General features: G+C 53.5%; 1 protein-coding gene and 1 pseudogene across 1 annotated transcript in view; both read right to left on the reverse strand.

Moving 5' to 3' along the window:
- ITGA9 (integrin subunit alpha 9) overlaps positions 1 to 17,837 on the reverse strand; it is a 264,746-nt gene extending 246,909 nt beyond the window's left edge. Inside the window, exons 1-3 of the mRNA XM_070391612.1 lie at positions 17,588 to 17,837; positions 2,879 to 3,006; positions 1,106 to 1,212 (exon numbers count right to left, since the gene is read on the reverse strand). Of these exons, the coding sequence (XP_070247713.1) occupies positions 1,106 to 1,212; positions 2,879 to 3,006; positions 17,588 to 17,772 (420 nt within the window). The 5' untranslated portion in view covers positions 17,773 to 17,837. The remainder of the gene's footprint in view (positions 1 to 1,105; positions 1,213 to 2,878; positions 3,007 to 17,587) is intronic.
- LOC138992336 (non-histone chromosomal protein HMG-17 pseudogene) lies at positions 13,994 to 14,345 on the reverse strand (annotated as a pseudogene).
- Positions 17,838 to 21,485: the final 3,648 nt, after the last annotated feature.

Genomic DNA, 21,485 nt, shown 5'->3' on the forward strand with positions numbered 1-21,485 from the left:
CTAGAGTTATTTTCCCCTCTTGATATTATGCTTCTATAACAAAGAGCATTGGCCGTGGCCAGGTAGCACAGTTGGTTAGAGCATCCGCCCAACATTCCAAGGTTGCAGGTTCGATCCCCGGTCAGGGCACATATAAGAATCAACCAAAGAATGCATAATTAAGTGGAACAACCAATCAATTTCTCTCCCTCTCTCTCTCTCTCAAATCAATAAAATAAAAATTTTAAAAGTAATAGCATGTATTTCATCCTATATAATAAAAGGGTAATATGCAAATTGTCCCCTCGCCTGGGAGTTGGACAAGAGTTCAACCAGGGGGCGGGGCCGGCCCGCCAACCTCCTGTATTCCCTTTCCCGAGCCGGACTGGCCCAATCGGCCCAGATCGGGGTGGGCTCGCCGGACCCCACCTGTGCACAAATTTGTGCACCAGGCCTCTAGTATAAATATAATACCATGCAGGAATAAAGAAGAATGAACACCTGATACACATAACACGGATTAATCTCAGAAGTATTATTTTGAGTGAAAGGGGCCTTACACAAAAGAGTGCACACTGTGGGGTTCCACTGGTACAAAGTTGTAGAAAAAGCAGAAGTAACCCACGGTACCACCGTGCATAACAGTGTCTGCCTCCGGCAGGCGGGAAGCTGCCTAGAAGGGAACAGGAGAGAACTCTTTGGAAGGACAGAAATAGTGTGTATTGTGCTGTGTGTCGGGGGGGTGGGGGGGGAGGGTTGTTACACGAGTGTGCACGACTGTCAAAACCCAAACTGTAATCTTAAGATCTGTGCATTTTATGTAAATTAACTTCAACTTAAAAAGACTCGCACAAATATTTGTGAACAAGATTTACAAAGTACTTTTCCCATACATTTTATTTATGTTTCCACTGCCACCTCTCTGCACCCTGGGACAGACATTATTTATCTGACAGATGAAGATCAGTCATTTGTCCAAACAGCAGTCCAGTTTAGGCAACCTTAGAGCCAAGCCCTTGTCACCATGCCATCCAGCTTTCCTAAGAGATCAAAGTCACTCATGCTCAGAGTGCCAGCCCTCCCTGCAGCACCGCCCCCCCCCCCCCCCCCCCCAAGGAAGCCTTACCAGAACTCGGCCATCGGCCTTGGGCTGCCGGGCCAGGCTCACCCCCATCCACTCATCATCCCGGTCTTCCCGGCAGGTCTTTCCGCAGGATGTTCCTCGATGGTTCCCTGGAGGGAGAAGAGAAAAACCAGTCCTGGGTGAGGGAAGGAAGGTCTGCTGGCTGCTCTTCCAAGGGTAGTCTGCCCCTCTCCCCCACATGTCTGTAACCAGCTCAGGAGGAAATAAGGACGCACGACGAAGTATAAAATCAACTCCACCACTATGCACACTGTGTGATTCAGCCAATGTTGTTCTCATAGCAAGACGTTCTTGATGGAGGCGGTGCTCTGGCCTGTGTTCTGAAGCAAGCTCCTTAGTGTGTTAGGCACCAGTAACGAGCAGCAAGCCAACCAGGCATTGTGAGTGGCACCAAGGACACCTCTCCTTTCGGCTAAGGAGAATCATGGCAACGCTTCATTTAGAAATACTAACTCTCAGAAGCTCTGGATGGGAAAGGACTTTGGAGAAAGTGAGGACTTGGAGTTAAAATAAAACTAGAGGCCTGGTGCATGAAATTTGTGCATTGGTGGGGCGGGGCGGGGGGTGGTCCCTCAGCCCAGCCTGCACCCTCTCCAATCTGGGACCCCTTGGGGGATGTCCCTCTCGCAATCTGGAACCGCTGGCTCCTAACCCTTGCCTGCCTGCCTGATCACCCCTAACCACTCTACCTGCTGGCCTGATCCCCTAACTGTTCCCCTGCAGGCCTGATCACTCCCTAACTGCTCCCCTGCCAGCCTGATCACTCCCTAACTGCTCCCCTGCCAGCCTGATCATCCCTAACTGCCCTCCCCTGCCGGCCTGATCGCCCCTAACTGCCCTCCCCTGCCAGCCTGATCACCCCTAACTGCCTCTGCCTCGGCCCCTGCCACCGTGGCTTTGTCCAGAAGGACGTCCAGAAGATGTCCAGTCTAATTAGCATATTACCCTTTTATTAGTATAGATAACTCCTACTTACTGAGTGCCTACTGAGTCCCAAGTAAAATTCTGGATATCACCTCTATTATCTCACAATCTTCTCAAGGTAATACTGTGAGGTAGGAAGGTATCTTAGTCCTAGTGAGGAAACTGAGGCCAAAGAGGCTACGGGACATTCCCAATAAGTCCCAACTAGTAACTGGCAGAGCTGAGCTCTGAACCCAGGCCGATCCGTCTGATTCCACCGGATCCAAGTGAACTTTTACAAATATCCATTGATCATATCTTTCCCTACTTAAAACATAAACCCTAAAATTGATTTCAATGCCCTCTCCTTCATACACAGGATTACACCCTAACCCCTTCCCCCAGCCTGCTGGGCCCTGTGTGAGCAGCCCCAGCCTACCTTGCTGAGCTCCTCCGCCTCCACTCTCTCCTGCTCGCCTCTCCAGCCACACCACCCCTACTCTGTACCTGAACACGGCACATGCTCTCCTCTGCTTGGAGGTTCTGCCTTCCCACCTGCCCAGCTGACTGCTGTGCATCTTTCCCATCACGTATAGATCAAACACCACCTTCCCTCTGGTCTTCTTGCTCTCAAGTCTTGTTTTTTAATGTCTCTTTTGCCCACTAATCTGTAAGGATGGCAGGATCTTTGTTTTGTTCACTATTATATCCTGGTGCTTAGAAAGTAATAGGTACTCCCTACATGATGGAAGGAAGGAAGGAAGGAAGGAAGGCAGGCCAGGCCACCTGGGAAGAAAGAGGGAAGAATGAGGGTACAGAGCCCATTTCCACTTTGGCATGGATGTCACCCACCTCGAGCCATATCCAGTTCAGTGCATCTCCGGTCGGGGTTGGTATGGATGCGGCACTTAAACACAGCCCCCGGGGACTTCACTGACGCGCTGTACTTGGACTCGGCCTTTGGTGCGCCCACAAGGATCCTGCACATCGAGAAGAAAGGGCGTTCTGTCACAACCCAGCACCAGGAAAGAAGAGGCTGATGGTTAAATTCATATCCAGTCACAGGCGGGCGGTCTGAATGTTGACTGGAAAACCATACCTAGCACTGTTCTGTGCTGGCAGGGCCAGGAGGGAGGGCCTCCCGCAGAGAGCCTGGTGGATTGTCTCCAGGCACATTTAGAGCGTAAGTTTGGTTGGAAACACATATAACCAACAAACAATGCTTATCCAGAATCTATTAAGAACTCGTACAAGTTGAGAAGGAAGATACAGGTATCCAATACCATTATCTATAATAATCTATAATAATAAAAGCATAATATGCTAATTAGACCAGACAGCCAAACGACCTTCTGGACGACCTTCCGGACGAAGCCAGGGCTGCGAGGGCCGAGCCCCTTGCACAAATTTTCGTGCTTTGGGCCTCTAGTATCCAATAATGGGCCAAAGATTTAAATAGATACTTGATGAAAGACCATAACGAATTGGCCAATACACACATTAAAAGATGCTCAACTTACATTTGTTATCAGAGAAATAACGAATGAGCTACCACTTCACACCTACAAGGAGACTAAAACCAAAAAGACCGAAAATGCCAAGTGCTGGCAAGGAGTTGGAGCAACGGAAACCCTCCTACACTGCTGGTGGGACTGTAAATCGTCACAGCCATGTCGGAGAAAAATTTAACAGTTTCTAATAACGCCAAACATGTGCCTAGCCTAGGACCCAGTCATACCATGTCTAGGAACATGCCCAATGGAAATGCAGGCACATGCCTACCAGGAGACAGGTACAAACGTGTTCGCAGCTCAATATGTAACGGCCAAAATCGAAGAAACCCACAGGTCCATCAATGCTAGAACGGATAAGTTATGGTAGAGAAGTACAACAGAATTCTATACAGCCACGAAAATCAGTGAACATCATTCAACCACAGCCACACGGATAAATCTTACAACACGGAGCAAAATGTGTCAGGGACTACAGCGTACTCACTGACTCCGTTTACCTGAAGTTCAAAGTAGCTGAAGTATAACTGTGGTGTTAGAGATCAGAACAATGGCTACCTCGGGGGGCGGGGGGACTGTAGTGAGGGAGGCAGGTTTGCTGTGTGCTCATGACGTTCTACTTTGCAACCTGAGCGGTGTTCACGCAAATTTACGATCATTCATTAGATTGTATATATGATATGGTCACTCTCCCGGATGTATTAGACTTAAAAAATAATGACATGAATAAATAAGATACGTAGCTATACCATATCTCTTCTGCGTCCCCCTCTCCCTCCCCACCACACACAACAGGCACATTTACGGGGACATAGGGAAGCCGTCGGCATAGCGTAGAATTACACATGCATCCAACTCAAACCAGAGGTGGCGTCATCTCTGGGCAAGAATGAAGCTGTATGTCCTTCATCTTGAACCAAAAGCTGCCTTGGGAAGGGGCCGACCCCCGCAGAGCCCGTCCCTGCTGGAGGAAAAGGCAAGACATGCCAAGAAGACAGAAAAGACACATTTGGGCCTGTGTGGGCACAGAACACGGGGGAACAGCAGCCAGTTCCCCTCCAGATGTTACGAAAACAATTATGACCTACAGTTTTATGCACTGTTTCCGGAAAGCGGTCAGCCAAAGAGCGGGGGCAAAGAAGACCAAACAGCAGCAATCAGGTACAGCCTGTGCTGAGCTACGAGCCACTTGGAAAAGAACTTGTACGATGAGACTGTAAACAAAACCCACGCTGATGTTCAAGGAGCAGACAACGCTAAGCCCCTCCTCGAGGCGAACTCGAGCTGCTCTGTATCTCTGGCAGCCTGGAGAGGGGGTGCAATTTCCCCCCGAAAGGTATTGGGCACATTGTGAAATTGATCATCTCCGCTTACCTGGGAACAGAAAGCATTATCCATTAGGTCATCTGTAGAAAAGGCTAGTCGAGTAGAGGGAAGAATGACCCAGACAGCCTCCCTATGGACCCAGCTCCCCTCACTGTGTCCGGAAAGCCACCTTCATCTTGAGATGTCGGACACTCACGCTTCATCCCCACCCTAGCCTCAAATGGTGCTGCTCCCCCACCAACACCCCAGATGAGCAACAGAAGTCGGAGACCCTCAGAGGGGGCTTCAGCAAGGCCGGCAGACATGACCAAGGACAGCCACACAAACAGACTCAGACCCATGCTGTCAGGTTCATGGGAAGGCATGTGGGTCTCATCTTCATTGTCCCTGCCCCGACCCCTCAACATCAAGGGGTGAAGGACCTCTGGGGATGCAAGGAGCCAGGGAGACCACCCCCCGCCTCCCGGAGCACTTCCTTCAGGATCAGCCCAGGACAGACTGTATTCGATTCTGTGAGGAATCAAGTCACACCCTGCTGGGGTGTGACGGGAGCCAGGCCCCCAATAGGGAGGGCACCCCAGTTGCCCCCCTGGGCCCTCAATAACACCTCGGGGAGCTGCCCCTCCTGTTCACCAGGGTGGGCCACAGCGGCCGAAGCTCCGCGCCGAAGCAGGGCTGGAACCCGCAGCCCTCGGAAATCACAGCAGGCATGTTCCCAAACAGACCACCCGCCTCTGTCACCGCGCACGGGCCGTCTGGCCGGCTCTCGGCTGCTCTAACGCAAATGCACGATGACACACCAAATGTAACTCCAGGGAGAAGGGGCCACGTGTAGGGATCAATTCCGCCCACCCCCCCCCCCCACCGCCGCCCCACCCCCGGCTTCTGGGGCTGAGCTTAGAGGCACCAGCGCCAGGCAAGGGCTGCTCTCCATGAGGCCGGTCATGTTTTCACAGGTGAGAAGAATTAGCGGGTGGACCCATCCAAGCAGCTGAAACACCCACGCCTTTCCACGCGTCAGCCCGTCGGAGCTGGGCAACATACCGCGCCTCCTCCAATCGAAAACCCCGGGGGGACAGGGCTGGGTCTAAAAATTCCTACCAACTCCAAGTGTACATTAGCCCCGCCGATAAACGCCACTTGCGATTCATTTGGAAAAAATGACAAACATTAAACACGGGGCGGGCTGCTTCTCGGGCGCATCCCCCCCAGATGGCATTGGAACCCTGCACATTTCAGACGAGACCAGCAGGTTACCCGAGCAGGGAGGGACCCTGGGGAGCTCGATCCCAGGCACTGCTACTCTCAGCCTGGATCGGAGGCTGAGAGGGGCAACATTTATATGGGACTCTAAAGGGGAGAAAGGACCGGCTGAATTATTTTTTCCTTCTAATCCAGTGGTTCTCAACCTTCTGGCCCTTTAAATACAGTTCCTCATGTTGTGACCCAACCATAACATTATTTTCGTTGCTACTTCAAAACTGTAATGTTGCTACTGTTATGAGTCGTCATGTAAATATCTGATATGCAGGATGGTCTTAGGCGACCCCTGGGAAAGGGTCGTCTGACCGCCAAAGGGGTCACGACCCACAGGTTGAGAACCGCTGTTCTAATCCCAAGGTACCTGATGGTTCTAACAATAGCTGATCAAAAGCACTGAGCCCGATGTGGCTCAGTGGTCGAGCACTGACCTATGAACCAGGAGGTCACTGTTCGATTCCTAGTCAGGGAACATGGCAGGGTTGCGGGCTCAATCTCCAGTAGAGGGCATGCGGAAGGCAGCCCTTCAATGATTCCCTCTCATCTTGATGTTTCTATCTCTCTCCCCCTTACCCTTCCTCTCTGCAATCAATACAAAATTTATTTAAAAATAAATAAAATTAAATGTGTGTGTGTGTTTTTTTTAAAGCACTGATAATAACCCTCTGGTTCAAACCCTTAATCTGCTGGTCCGATGAGAACATTTTTCCCAAATCCCGTGTCATGGAAAATGAAGCAAGAGATCAGGAGCGTGTGCACGCACACGTGTGTGCCCAGCTCACAGGGGTGGCACGGTGGAGCACGAGCTTGTATCTCTGTGTTTACAGAACATCGTGGCTTCCTCCGCCTGGCGCTGCTCTTTACCTAGGCTGCCGGCCAGCAAGGCTGCGGCGGGAGGCCAGTCGATGAGCTTGTCTTTTCTGAAGTTAGTTCAGCTGGCTACTGGCCAGGCCGATCCCAAGAGATAGAGCGAGTGCAATGGCCCAGGGTTCAGGACAAGCCACTGGGAAGATGCCATCTGCTTTTTCTCATTATTCTACGTTACAGAGAGACATCCCAGATATCTCCAGCATCCCCCCGAATCCTCCTTGTGACTCCTGACAAGACAATAAGGCGTTTCTTTCCTTTGTACGGTTACCATACAAAAGGGCCTGAGTGTCCCCCGCCCATGAATAAATCATCGGGCTGAGTCTGACCTTTGCTCTCGAGACGCCCAGTGTGGTCCCCCGGCCAGCAGCACGGAGAACATCTGGGGGCTTGATGGAAATGCAGACCCAGGCCCGCTTCATCGGCACGCGCATTCGAACAGGCTCTCCCTGTGATTTCCAGCCTGAGAAGTGCTATGTCACCGCCCACCCAGACGACAACTAATCCTGTCCATTTGGAGCCGGTATGAACAGAAGCGAGGCTTTCCTCCCATGCCATCCCCCGTTAAAGGTGCACTCCAACCTCAAAGGCATTTTGGCCCTCTCGTTAACTCAGAGGTCTACATCTCTAATTACGAGGACAACCGGCATGCGAGGCTCCTGATGGCAGAATCGCACTGAAGCTTCACAGCGACTCTACGGGAGGCACTCACATTCTCCCCATTGTACAGATGGAGAAGCAGGTGGCCAGAGGCGGTCCCGGGACTTGCCCAAGCCCACCAAGCGTGGTAAGATGCCAGGCTGTAGCACGTGCCCTAGCAGTGCCCGCTGCCCGATTCTGCCCATCCCACAGCAGCCAGGAGGAGGAAAGGGGAACCAACAGGTGCCAAGTGCCCCCTGTGGTGCCCGCTGGTCACCCTGGTGACCTGCCTGAAAAAGCCCACGTGAGGCCCACAGGTGAGAACTTTGATGGGGAAGCTTTTTCATGCCCAAAGGCAGACTGGCGTGGGGACAGAAAGAAGGCTTTCTCTTCCCCATCAAGGCTGAACTTCCAGCACCTTCTTACTTTTCTAAAACACGTACATCACTGGCGTGGTGCTGCCCGGAGGTTCGCGCCTCTCAGTGAGTAGTGCACGCACCGATTTAAAAATGTGGGCCCATCTGTTTGTCTGCCAGCACCAGTCAGGCTCGCAGGGTGTCTGCGTATCTGCTCAGGTCACTCCTGTTGGGCAGCCCCTGTGTGCATTTTACACGGAGATGGCAGGAGACTGGGCTGGCAGGTGGCAGGGCTGGATTCGAACCCGGGGCCTCCAGGGCGCGGTCTTTCCAATGCCCCACACTCCCTCCTGTTGCAGCCGTTTCGATGCCCTGGGTTTTTCCAACACGGCCACTTCCTCAGCTGGCCTGTGTGTGGTCCAGCTGGCGACAAAGGCTCCAGTGCAGCCGCCCATCCTGCCCCGAACCCGTCCCTCACATCCTGAGAACCAACTGCAGGTCCGTTCCCTGGATAGCAGGTGGCAGAGAAGGGCTGAGCCACAGCTGCCTCCTGGGGAAGGCTCGGAACGGACAGTGACTCAAAGGCTCCCTCCCTGCCCACAAATGCCACGGCCGCACTTCTGCGGGCGAAATTACAGCCAGATCTAGGACAGCAACTGAGGATTCAAAACCTTAAACCCATTAGGGTTGCTTTCATGCATTTGATCCCAAAGCCAAAGCTTCCCCAGAGACCCACGTGGCAGTTAGAATTCGATCGCTGTGCTCACCGCACCGCACGGAAACCCCAGGAATCCCTCCGCACCCCTTAATCAACGGAAAACAGACTTGAGCAGAGGGAGCACCACCTCGGACCGAACCGAACGATTCGCTCCCTGAGGGAGACACTCCCTTGGGCCAGCAGTTGCCAACCGGAGGTGAGGAACCTGAAAACCTCAGAGGCGCCTCTTTTTACATCCGAGGACCCCGAGGCTCCGGGTTTAAGCAGGACATACCAACTGCTTTTAGGTGTTTTAAACTAGTAGCGCCACCTGAATGCTAAGCTCCAAGGGCAAGTGACTCAGGCTGGTGAAGTGTAAGCACAAGGGGTAACACGGGATTCCAACGCTGCCGCTGCCACTGATACGCTGTGTGACCTCAGACAAGTGTCTTAACCACCCTGAGCCTCCGTCTTCTTCCTCCGTAAAACAGAAGGGAAATCTGCCTCAGAAGGGTTCTTATAAGGCAGTGATGGCGAACCTTTTGAGCTCGGCATGTCAGCATTTTGAAAAACCCTAGCTTAACTCTGGTGCCGTGTCACATATAGAAATGTTTTGATATTTGCAACCATAGTAAAACAAAGACTATATTTTTGATATTTATTTTATATATTTAAATGCCATTTAACAAAGAAAAATCAACCAAAAAAATGAGTTCGCGTGTCACCTCTGACACGCATGTCATAGGTTCGCCATCACTGTTATAAGGTGTAAGCAAGGTAGTGTTTATTAAGCACCCAGGACTGCGCTTGGTACAAAGGGTACAGTCAAAGAAGCATTAGAATGCTGGAAAGCTGGTCAAAAACCTTGGCACCCAACTCATCCCAGTCCACCTCCTGGCAGCCCCAGGAGCTCACAGAGCCTCCGTCCCTTTTCTCGTGTACGGGCAGAAATGTATTCAGACCGTCAGCTGAGATCACAGAAATCCAGGAATGGCGAGGGCACTTTCACCACTGGCAGCAGATTGTGAAAGTAGCCAGGATCCTCCACCCTTCCTGTACCCAGGCCCTTTTCAATGTGACTCTGCAGCTCCTTCCATCAAGAGGTGAAGTCTGCCCTGGCCGGTTTGGCTCGGTGGATAGAGTGTCGGCCTGTGGACTGAAGGGTCCCGGGTTCAATTCCAGTCGAGGGCACATGCCTGGGTTGCGGGCTCGATTCTCCGTGGGGGGCGTGCAGGAGGCAGCCGATGGATGATTCTCTCTCATCATTAATGTTTCTCTTTCCCCCTCAGTTTTAGTTGATATTAATATAAAAATTTTAAAAAAAAGAAGAGCTGGAGTCTGTTTCCCCTCCTTGGGAACGTGGGCTGGCCCTGAACTTGCACTGGCCAATAGAACATGACAGGAGGAACAGCCCAGGCTCCAAGAGACCAGGCACACGCCGAGTGCCCTCCTGGTACCCTGCCCAGCCACCACGTGTACAACAAGCCCAGGCTGCTGGTGGATGGCACACTCAGCCCTCCCAGCGGAAGCCATCCTAGACCCGCCGGCCAACCAGCTCGCCCAGAAGCTGACAGCAGATGCATAGTGAGCCTAGCGGAGAACGTAAGAACCACCCAGCTGAACCCCGTCTAAACTGCCAATCACAGAATCATGAGCTCATAAATGGTGACTGGTTTAAGCCCCCTAAGTGCTAAGGTGGCTTGTTCTGCAGCAATACTGTGGTAATAGAAAACAGACACACCATCGGGCTAGGGCATGCCACCCCTGAAGAGAACTAGACGGTGGCACCTCCACCGCCTACCACTGCTCCTGGGTCCAACCCAAGTATCTGACTCTGCAGCTCGGAGCTGTGGCTAGTGCTCCTCTATCTTCCCCATCGCCTTTCCTTCCCACAAAGGAAACTCATTGCCAACCTGGACTACAAGATGCCATTAAAGACCATCATGCCTGCCCTGACCCGTTTGGCTCAGTGGATAAAGCGTCGGCCTGCAGACTGAAAGGTCCTGGGTTCGATTCCGGTCAAGGGTATGTACCTTGGTTGCAGGCACATCCCTAGTGGGGGGTGTGCAGGAGGCAGCTGATCGACATTTCTCTCTCATCGATGTTTCTAACTCTCTATCTCTCTCCCTTCCTCTCTGTAAAAAATCAATAAAATATATTTTTTTTTAAAAAAAAGACCATCATGCCTGTGGCAGCACTTAACTCCTTGTCCATGCTCAGAAAATACTATCTGATGGATCGTGCATTTTGACTTCTTAAAGTCGCCATGCAACTCCCTTGAAAGCAAGTGATCTCTGAGAAAACCGCGGCTGCTTTGCATAAACGTGAAAACATTTTCCCGGGACAAATCACAACAGGAGTTATCAGGAGGCGGCTGTTTCTGGACCAGCAGCAGGTCCCCAGGGAACCAGCTGGCTGGAGCCCGGCCCTTCGCACCCTGGCACTCAGGGCTGGGAGTGACTGGCTGAGAAAAGTCTGTTCTCTTGCCTTGGATGGGCCTCGCCTGGACAACCCAGCTGCCTCTGGCCCGGCCAGTTCAGCACCAGCTCGGAAAACAGCACCCTCACCAGTGTGGGGATCTTCAGGGAAACTCCCGGGAAACCCCCAAGGGACTCTCTCTGGGTCCTCTTCCACCGTGGGCCTCCTCATAAACGCATCACCCCTTCCTGAGAGCTTGAGACAGCAGGCTCTTCGGGGCCAGTAAGAACCGGGAACCAGACCTGAAACTGTTGCTTTCAGCAAACCCAGATGGGGAGGTGGGGCCACGCCCGCGCCGAGAGTCAGCTGGGCACCGAGGACTCAGCCAAGAGGCGATGAGGAGGCATAAATAAATGTGTCTCCTCACTAAAATGGGGCAGCAAGGCCCCTGATCCCTCAAGGTGATGCCTTCCCAGGAGTCTCTCGTCTGCCCCCTGAACCACCTGTGCCTGCCCGAGGACAAGCCTCTCCCCATCGGAGCCCATAGCTTATGTTTTGCCTGAGACGCAAGACTAGAACCCACCACCTTCTCACCCGTCAGACTGGGAGCGGATTTTTCATTCCTGAATCCCTGCCCCTTAGCACGGAGCCCGCACTCCGATGTCTGGTGCTGGAAGAAGAATTCCGCCGAGTTGGCTGCCCACTCTTCATTTTCACTTAGATTTAAGCCCCTCTTGTTTCCATCTTAATACTCAAATACACCGAGGGATTGGTTTTTCTCTTACTTATTATCACCTTGGCTCTAAACCAGCACCACCAGCCGAACTTTCTGCGGTGATGAATACATGCTCCTCTGTGTTCGACCCCAAACGGAGGCCGCCAGCCGCATGTGGGCATTGAGCCCTTGCCATGTGGCTAGTACGACTGAGGAACTGGGTTCCTCATTTTCTTTGGTTATAATTGATTTTACTTTAAAATCACAATATATCTGGCAACTGGCAGCTGTATTGGCAGGGCGGCAGACATGTCCAGCTTGTTCTCTGAAAGCTCAGCCCTAAGGCAAAGTGAGGATGTTATGTGCTCCTTGGCTCTGGACTGCCTCCTCTCCCTCTCTGAATGACGCTCTGACAACCTCAACAAAGCAAAAAGCCGGCTCGTCTTCCACTTCCAAGCCCTCGCTGTGTCCCGGGCACAGCCGTCTAGCTGTGTCCCAGGAGATGGGGCAGGAAGCACGCGGCCAGAAAGGAAGCCTGTGCACCCAACCAACTCCAGGGCGTCTGGGGCGGAGGGGAGGGGAGGGGTGTGGGAGAAACCCACTCTGGGGGCTGGACGCCAGCCGGCTGCTTTTATTTATATCACAGGGTGTTACAGTTGTCTGTCCTGCAGCTGAGGAACCCACCCATGTCTACGGGAAAGGGACAGAAGTCAGCTTTGTCCGTGTCCCCTGGCACCTACTGCTGGTGTTCAAGGGTTACAAGAAGACTGGGGGGTGGGAGATATACCAGAGGCAGCTGTCCCTGCACAGGGAGACACCCGTGGGTGACTCTGCAAAGGAGGAAACTGAGTCACTTGCAAGTTTGCATCCAAACGGATACAAGTGACACCTGTAACACAGCCCAGGATATTCTGGTCCCCTGGCCATTGGGACAGCTCCCGCTGCCTAGAGCATGGCGACAGAGGGACCACTCAAGCCAGGCATGTGGAGAGAGGAGGGGTCTGGACTCTGCTCCAATGCACTGTGACTCTGACTGCAGAAGCTGGCCTCAGTCCCCAGGGCTGGGAAAAGCAAGGTCACACGCCCTCTCCTACAGAGATTTAGGACCTTCTGGTCAGTGACGATTTGAAAAGAACTGATAGGAATGCTCATTGTGGGGTTGAGGAAGCAGGGCTAGTTCTGACCGCACACACACACGTGCTCTGTGATGTGCACCTAGGAAGGGTCTCTTACCCCCACGAGCCCTCAGCTCTGCCCCTGCAGAGCCCACGCTGCCCTGTGCCCGAGTCCTATCCTTGCCCCTCCAGCTCCAGCATATTCTTCTCGCTCCTTACCCTACATACAGCCAATCCTGCTCCCTCACCCTACATACAGCCAATCCTGCTCCCTCACCCTACATACACCCAATCCTGCTCCCTCATCTACTTACACCCAATCCTGCTCCCTCACCCTACATACACCCAATCCTGCTCCCTCACCCTACATACACCCAATCCTGCTCCCTCACCTACTTACACCCAATCCTGCTCCCTCACCCTACATACACCCAATCCTGCTCCCTCACCCTACATACAGCCAATCCTGCTCCCTCACCCTACATACAGCCAATCCTGCTCCCTCACCCTACATACACCCAATCCTGCTCCCTCACCCTACATACAGCCAATCCTGCTCCCTCACCCTACATACACCCAATCCTGCTCCCTCACCTACTACACCCAATCCTGCTTCCTCACCCTACATACAGCCAATCCTGCTCCCTCACCTACATACAACCAATATTGAATTAAGAAGCTAAGGAGCACCCTAGCTGGTTTGGCTCAGCAGATAGAGCAATGGCCTGCGGACTGAAGGGTCCCAGGTTCGATTCCAGTCAAGGGCACATGCCCAGGTTAAGGCTTGGTCCCCAGTAGGGGGCGTGCAGAAGGCAGCCGATCAATGATTCTCTCTCATCATTGATGGTTCTATCTCTCCCTCTCCATTCCTCTCTGAAATCAATAAAAATATAAATATTTTTAAAAAGCAGCTAAGGAGAAACCCTAAATACAAGACTTAATCAACCTGTTGCCTCTTTGCCTTTCAGTTTCACTGGATCACTTTTCCCTTTCATGCCCATCACTTACCCTCACACCCACTGTGACTATTTGTGATCGGTTTTGTGTGTGGGGGGGGTTTTTTTAAATAAAATTTGATAAAAAATAGTATTTCAAACTGTACAGTCACCAGAAATACACAGTTATCAAAAATGCACACACTTCACTTGGCATCTCCAGCACCTTCAGCTTTCTGTGCCTGGTCTGTTTTGGTGTCTCCATTTTCTGCAGGATTATTCCCATCTTTGCCAGCATCAGCTTTCCCCTTTTTCCCTTTCGGTACCTTCTCTCCCTTCTTTGCAGGGGCCTTTGTAGGCTTGGGCTCTGGCTTTGGAGGAGCAGGTTTAGCTGATAACCGGGCAGATCGTCTCTGTGGTTCATCCTTCACCTTGGCTTTATCTCCTTTATCATCCCCTTCAGCCTTTCTCTTGGGCATGATGGCGACAGTGGCGGGACATCTGAGTGGGAGGCAGGGATGCAGCAGCGCGTGGGCCTTGCTGGGTCCAGGGGTCGATCTCGTCTCCTCACACTGCTCTGTGATCGTTTTAAGTCCCCTTCTATGGGTGGCTGACTATGCCTGTGTATTGCCCCGGAGCAGCCCTTTGGTCAAAACTCCAAAACTCCAGTACCAAGTAAGTGAATGCATCTCTCTCAAGTATACACTTTCGCTTCCCTGGCACTTTGGAAATGCATAGAAAATGACTCAAAATTGCCCTTCCTCTCTCACCCAGCAAGTCTAAGCCCAGGAACGTATCCAAAGGAAATAATTAAGCCGCAAAGCTTTAGTTACAAGGATGTTTACCCCTGCTGTTGTTTATCATCGTGAATAACTGGAAACAACTTACAGGTCCCTCAAGCAGGACTGAAAGATCCTGCTTGTCAATCTACCTGGTAGGAGAGACCGACAATCAGTCACTAAGTCAAGCAACCAACCCCAGAGCTGAAAGTTAAGGCAGAGGTCTTGGGTTGGCCTCATGTCTGCAGGACCTGAATCTTATACATTAAGGGTGACATCATGAATTCTGAATGAAGAAAGTTCACCCAGAATTATGAGCAAAAAAGGAGGCCCAGGGCCCTGGCAGGGGCCTCTGTGAGTGAGAAGCCTTTGGTGGGATTTTCATTAGCCTGGTGGTAAGTCCAGCCTCTAGGACAGCGGTTCTCAACCTGTGGGTCGCGACCCCTTTGGCGGTCGAATGACCCTTTCACAGGGGTCGCCTAAGACCATCCTGCATATCAGATATTTACATGACGATTCATAACAGGAGCAACATGACAGTTATGAAGTAGCAACGAAAATAATTTTATGGCTGGGTCACAACATGAGGAACTGTATTTAAAGGGCCAGAAGGTTGAGAACCACTGCTCTAGGAGAAGAAGGTGAAAGAAGGTGATGTTGGCGGCGGTTTCTTGCTTCAGAGGCCACAGTTTACCAAGACTGGGCAGCATAGTCAGCAGGGAGTCCCATTCACGGTCTAAGACAAAGACTGTCTAAGATAAACCCAAGTCAGTGGGGGGAGGGAGGGAGGAAACGAACTGCTTTAAAAAGATTTCAGGTTAGTTGGTACCCGAACAACCCTAGGGACAAGCGCTCCTGTAGAAGCAGCAGCACACTCAGCATCAGAAGCAGAGAGGGCACTTTGGGGACCAGCAGCCTGGCTGTGGGTGGGTTCGCACTGACCCCTGAAATATCTGACCCCCCATCTCCACTGGCACCAAGGCCGTGCACCAGCGTTACCGCCCTCTGCCATTCACTCAGGTGCTGAGTTGAAAGCCAGACCGGCTCTTCCTGCACTTGTCCAATGCATCCACATCACACAGCTTTTCTCCCTCCCCTTTTTAAAACAAAGCAAGCTCAGCTCTCTCCACCTGTCAGATCAGCTCTGGGCTCCTCCCTATTGCTCCCCAGCTCGGGCAGCGTAGACCTGTGGCCCATCCAAACCCAGGTGAGAGGGCCTTTGCACCTCTCCCAATCACTGAGCCGTTTAAAGAGCTTGAGGAGCTCGGAACGCACAAGCCCGCACCCACTCAATGCCCCAGAGCCCTGGCCCGCCTCTCGGCAGGAGCGCCCTGCCCGGAGAAGCCCTTCTATTTCTGACAGCCCTCTCCACACGCTCCGTGCCAAGGGCGCAGTCCAGGAGGCCCGCGCGGTATTTGGGGTGTGCTCTCCCACGGCTTCTGCCCAGGCTGCATTCTCTACCACAGCCAAGTGCCCACGGACTCTGAGTGTGGAGGAGGCCGTGCAAGAGGTGGTCAGTCTGCTTTGCTCTCTAAAGAGTATTGGCAAGTGCAGGGAAAGGCAGTCTGGCCTGACACTCCACACCTGGGGTGGCCGGCAGGGAGGGAGATGTGAAACCGGATAGGAGCGACACATGGACTTGAAACATAGTTTCTCTCGGAGGCAGCTCTTGAAACAGCATGACGGTTAGTGGGCTGGCTGGTCACGGAGTCCCCAGTTTTCCAGGAATTCGTGAGGGCTTGATCTGCAAACCCAGCCTTTTCCATCAGCCTCTGACCAAGTCAGAGCAGTGACTCTCCGGGAGAACTACATGCGGGAGCACACGCCACTGACCTTGCCCTCCCAGCCTGCACTACCTAAGCATGCTCACAGTGGGGACCACACCATAGTCACCGGGGCCCCCATCAGGGCATGACCTTGAACAGGGGGACTGTCCCTGGGCCTAACTGGGATGAAGAGGTGACTCTGTGTGGCTGCTTCATTCCCTCTTGTGCAGGGAAAATGGTGAGGGAGGGACAGCCTCTCCTCTAGCCTCGCTCTCAGGGGCTGTACTCTCAGCTCGGCACCCCTTAGCTGGGGGTGCTGAACCCAGGAGAGTTCTCCACCCCTTGGGACTCTTAGGGGGCAACTGGCCTCCTCGACCTCTACAGAACCACATCCCCCTGAGACTTCTGGTGCTGTGTCCAGGCCAGATGACCCCTGTGAAAAGAGGCCAGGCCACCCTGGAACTTACCCACCAGCCCTCCTGTCCTTGTCAGTGGGGTCCTGGACCATCCTCCTTTCCTGCCCCCGGGACCCTGTCAGCTCACTCGGCAGAGGGCCTTGTAAGGGAGGGGGGGGGGCCTCTTGGCTCCTATGTACCCCCCTGGGGTCTCAGACACTCAGGCCTCTGGGGGACCCCTCCCCACCCCGAGCCCCTCACCAATGCGCGCATGACCTACTGCCCTCACCTCGCGGGGTTACTCCGCTTTCTGTGCGCGATGGCGCGGGACAGGCTTGAAGCCGGGGAGAGGTGGATGGGGTGTCACCAAGAGTTGCCCGAAACTGTGGTGCCGGAGCCGAGACCTGCTGCGCTGGGGATGCAAGCCGCCCGCGGAGGGCAGAGGCTCCGTTACTTTGCGAGGAGAGAGTTAAGTTGGGTCTGGCTGGGAGGCCGAGGGCGGCTCTCCCCGCACGCTCCAGGCTGGGACCCCGGGGAAGCGCCCGGCCCGGCTCCCTCCCACCCCGGGCGCCACCGGGAAGTCCAGGGGACCGGGGACCGGGGACCGGCGCCCGCCCGCCCTCCTCGCCTTCCCTCCGCGGCCGCGCTGCGCGCAGCGGAGACATTTAAATCTCCCCCTCGGGACGGCGGGCGTGGAGAGGCCGGAAAGGCGGCGGCGGCCGGCCGGGGGGCCGAGGCTGGGGCGGCGGCCGGCGGGCTCGGGGAGCCGCGAGGACACTCACCAGCGCGTGTTGTCGTGGACGTGCTCCAGCACCGCGTACCCGAAGAAGGAGCCGGCGGTGCCCTGGAAGCGCACGGGGCGCTGCGGGTCCAGGTTGTAGGCGCCGGCGGGGGTTCCCGCGGCCACCAGCGCCAGGAGCAGCGCGCGGAGCCCCCCGGCGCCCCTCCGCGCCGCCGGGCCGCCCATCCTCAGCCGACACCGCCCTCCCGGTGCCCGGCGAGCAGGGCGCTGAGCGGGGCGGCGGGGTCCGGACGGCCGGAGGCTCCCGGGGCGGGAGCTGTGCGCTCGGACGCCGGGGAGGTGCGGCGCGGGGCCGGGGCGGGAGGCCGAGCGGGCGCGGAAGGCGAGCACACGGGCGGCCGGAGCGGGCGGCGTCCTCGGTCCGGCCGAGAAGTCTGCGCGCTCGCACGAGCGGGTCCCGGGCCCGGCGGCTCTGGACTGCGGAGAGGCGCGCCCGCCGAGTGGGCGGCGGGACGGCGGGACGGCGCGGCAGCGCCCCCTGCGGGCCGCGGGCCCCCTCGCACCTCCGGGCGGAGATGGCCGGGACGGCCGCCAGGCGCCTCGGCTGCCCCACCTCCCCACCGCGCCTGGGAGGCGACCCTGATCCTCTCCGCCCGCCCTCCTGGGTCTCTGGTTGTCTCTCGAGCCCTCTCAGCCTCACGCTCACACCAGGACCACAGGGAGCCGGGGAAGGACTGAGTGTGTTCTCCACCCTTGGCCCTCTGCTGCCCCTCACCCAGCGGTGAGAGAACCTGCAAGAGGCCAGCACCATAACCGCCAGCTGTGACCGATGATAACAGTAGCCACGTGGGAGTGAGAAGAGGACCCCCCCACACACACCCCAACACACACACACGCACACACACACACACACACACAGTTATATTCACCTGGTCTCCTGCACCGTCCTTCCCTCGCTGCAGTGCCACACCTATAGCCTCACCTGGGAGCCAGCTGGTCCCACTCCAGCTGAATCAGAAGCTGAAGGTTAGGGGGAGGGGGTTAGATTTCCACAAAGTTCTTAAAAGGGAAAGTCGTTTTTGAAAAGGTTAAGACCCACTGATCTAAAACACACTCATTTCCCCCTCGTGTCCTGGAAGTGGTATCAGGTGAAAATGGTAGCCCTAGCCTTTGATTTAACAAAACAGTAGCTCCCAAAACTGGCTGTAGATCGGATCCTCAAGCCATCATTTAAAAATGCCGGGGTAGCCCAGCCGGCCTGGCTCAGTGGTTGAACATGGACCTATGAACCAGGAGGTCAGGGTTCGATTCTCGGTCAGGGCACATGTTCCAGTTTCGGGCTCCATCCTCCTGTATGGGGCGTGCAGGAGGCAGCCAACGATGAGTCTCTCATCATTGATGTTTCTATCTCCCTCTCCCTTCCTCTTTGAAATGAATAAAATATATATTTTAAAATACAGATTAACAAACACTTCTCTGGGTCAGAATCTCTAAGGCGGAGGCCCAGGAATCTGTATGTCAAACAACTCTCCGAGCCTTGCTGAGCAGCCGGGTTTGGGGAGCACTGTCCTCGAGGAGAGATTCCGAGTCCCGCATCGTGCTCCTGGACCTGTGACCCCGCAGTGTGGTAGGAGACACATAGGATCTGGCCTCAGATGGGAAGGATTCCATTCCCAGGTCTGACCAGCTGTGTAGTTTGGGAAGTCAATGACGCAGGGATGTTAATAAACTGATAAACCTATGGATGGGCTTTTCTAACTGTAAAACCCTAAACCTTTGTTAGTTATTCCCAGAATCTGACCTTAAGCCTGAGCTGTTTCCCAGTGGCCAGAGTAAGCCTCCCTACAGAGCCTCCACCTGAAGTGTATGTGTACAGGCTGGCGGGACCGGGGGAGGGGGGCAGGGGAGATAGGGGTACATAATAATTCAAATCTGGCCCTTGCCGGTTTGGCTCACTGGATAGAGCGTCGGCCTGGGCACTGAAGAGTCCCGGGTTCGATTCCGGTCAAGGACATGTACCTTGGTTACAGGCACATCCCCAGTAGGGGGTGTGCAGGAGGCAGCTGATCGATGCTTCTCGCTCATCGATGTTTCTAACTCTCCCTCTCCCTTCCTTTCTGTAAAAAATCAATAAAATATATTTAAAAATAATAATAATTCAAATCTGACTACAGTGGGGCCTTGACTTATGAGTTTAATTTGTTCAGAGACCGAGCTCATTAAGGAGCTCATTAAGGAGCTCGTTAACTCAAATTACTCTATCAACTCAATGCAAAAAATCGGCCGAGAGACAGCTGGTATCTCAAAATACTCGTTAGTCGGGACACTTGTAAGTCAAGGCCCCACTGTATACAGAATGCAGACTTGCTTCATGGAGATGTGCCTTTTGAAAATAAATGAACCTCTTGTCCAGTTTTCTAACTGAAATGACAACCAACTGCTTGTTCTCCCTTTATTCTCTCACTTCAAGAGCTAAGCTGAAGGTTTTCCTGAACCCTGGTGGCTGCAGACTGAACCACATGCAGTATCAGCTCACCTATCATTTTTGCCTTTTCTAGAATCTGCGGTCAGTTTCCCTCAGGCAAACTTGACTTCCTTCCACGGGTGAACATGACGGTTGAGAGAATCCTTGCCATAACAATGCAAAAGGAATTACAGACTTGCCCTCACTCCCTCCCCACCCCGCTGCACAGAGGAATATTAAGTCACCAAAAGTCCCCACAGACACAGATTCTTCATAAGCCTTGAAAAAGTCTTTCTAGATTAGCTGGTCTATTTTTACCTCTTCCTTTTTTACCAACTACTTTTTTCTTATAAATTTGTAAATTTCTGTCTGCCTCGCATTATTTCCTAAATGCTTAAATACTAGGTCCAAGCTAGGTGCATTTATAAGGTGCTTCATGCAAGCTGAGGGTCTCAGTAATCTTTATGTGTAGAATATAGTTTTTCATTTCAGAAACCTCAAATTATAGCGGAAAAATGCACACAGTTCTTCCAGTTCAGAAGCCAGTAACGAAAGCATTTTCAGGCCCTGGCGGGAGCCATGCCTTTGCCAGAGAGATGTTTTCCTGGAGCGTCCTTCCCCTCGTGTCCCACAGAAAATGCTGAGTCCTCCTTGATGGAGCTCCCCACACATCACTCTCCTGCATCTCCCTCCGTCCCTCCTTGTGAGTGCTCCCCTTTCTGGGCTCTGCCTGAATGTACCTCGGCAGGGCACCTCAGTGGCGGTCTTGACCTTAGCAGTGACTATGGGTGCCTGGTCTGCAGAGAGAGCTGTTGGGAGTGCAGACAGTGAGCGGGGCCGATGCCGCTGTGAGCTGACCAGCAGCCCACTGCAGAGCAGGAGCATCCGCGATGTATCTGACATTGCACCACACATTTTACAAGTCACTGTATATCACTTAAACCACACAACCTTCCATTGGAGAGCTACAAGCCAAGACTTGGTCTCGGTCCAAGTGAGGTCCACAATCCTCGCCCAAAACTCTCGGGGCCAGATATGTTCCTGAATTCAATTTTTTTTTTTTCCAGAATTTTCAAGAGAGTAGAGCATCATCACCATACACTACACCACACCCAGCACATGAAACCAACATAGAAAGAGGTGGCAACATGTGTGAATATTCACACTTGCGACCAGCAGAATAATGCCCGCCCCCTCTCCCCAAAGATGTCCGTGTCCTGGTCCCCAGAACTTGTGAATATCTAACCTTACAAAAGGGACTTTGCAGATGTGATTAAGTTCAGGATCTGGAGACGGGGGTGGAGGGTGGGGGAATTCTCTGAAATACCCAGGTGAGTCCAATGTCATCACTAGTGTCCTTATAAGAGGAAGAAGGACACATGACAGAGCCCAAGAAGAAGGTGTGAGGGCAGAACAATGGGACCACCATCCAGGGAAGCAGGTAGTCCCCACACCCTCAACGCCAGCAAGGAGA

Source organism: Myotis yumanensis, unplaced genomic scaffold (genome assembly GCF_028538775.1).
Source record: "Myotis yumanensis isolate MYYU_CA2020_CCGP unplaced genomic scaffold, mMyoYum1.0.hap1 SCAF_14, whole genome shotgun sequence".
Classification (NCBI taxonomy): domain Eukaryota; kingdom Metazoa; phylum Chordata; class Mammalia; order Chiroptera; family Vespertilionidae; genus Myotis; species Myotis yumanensis.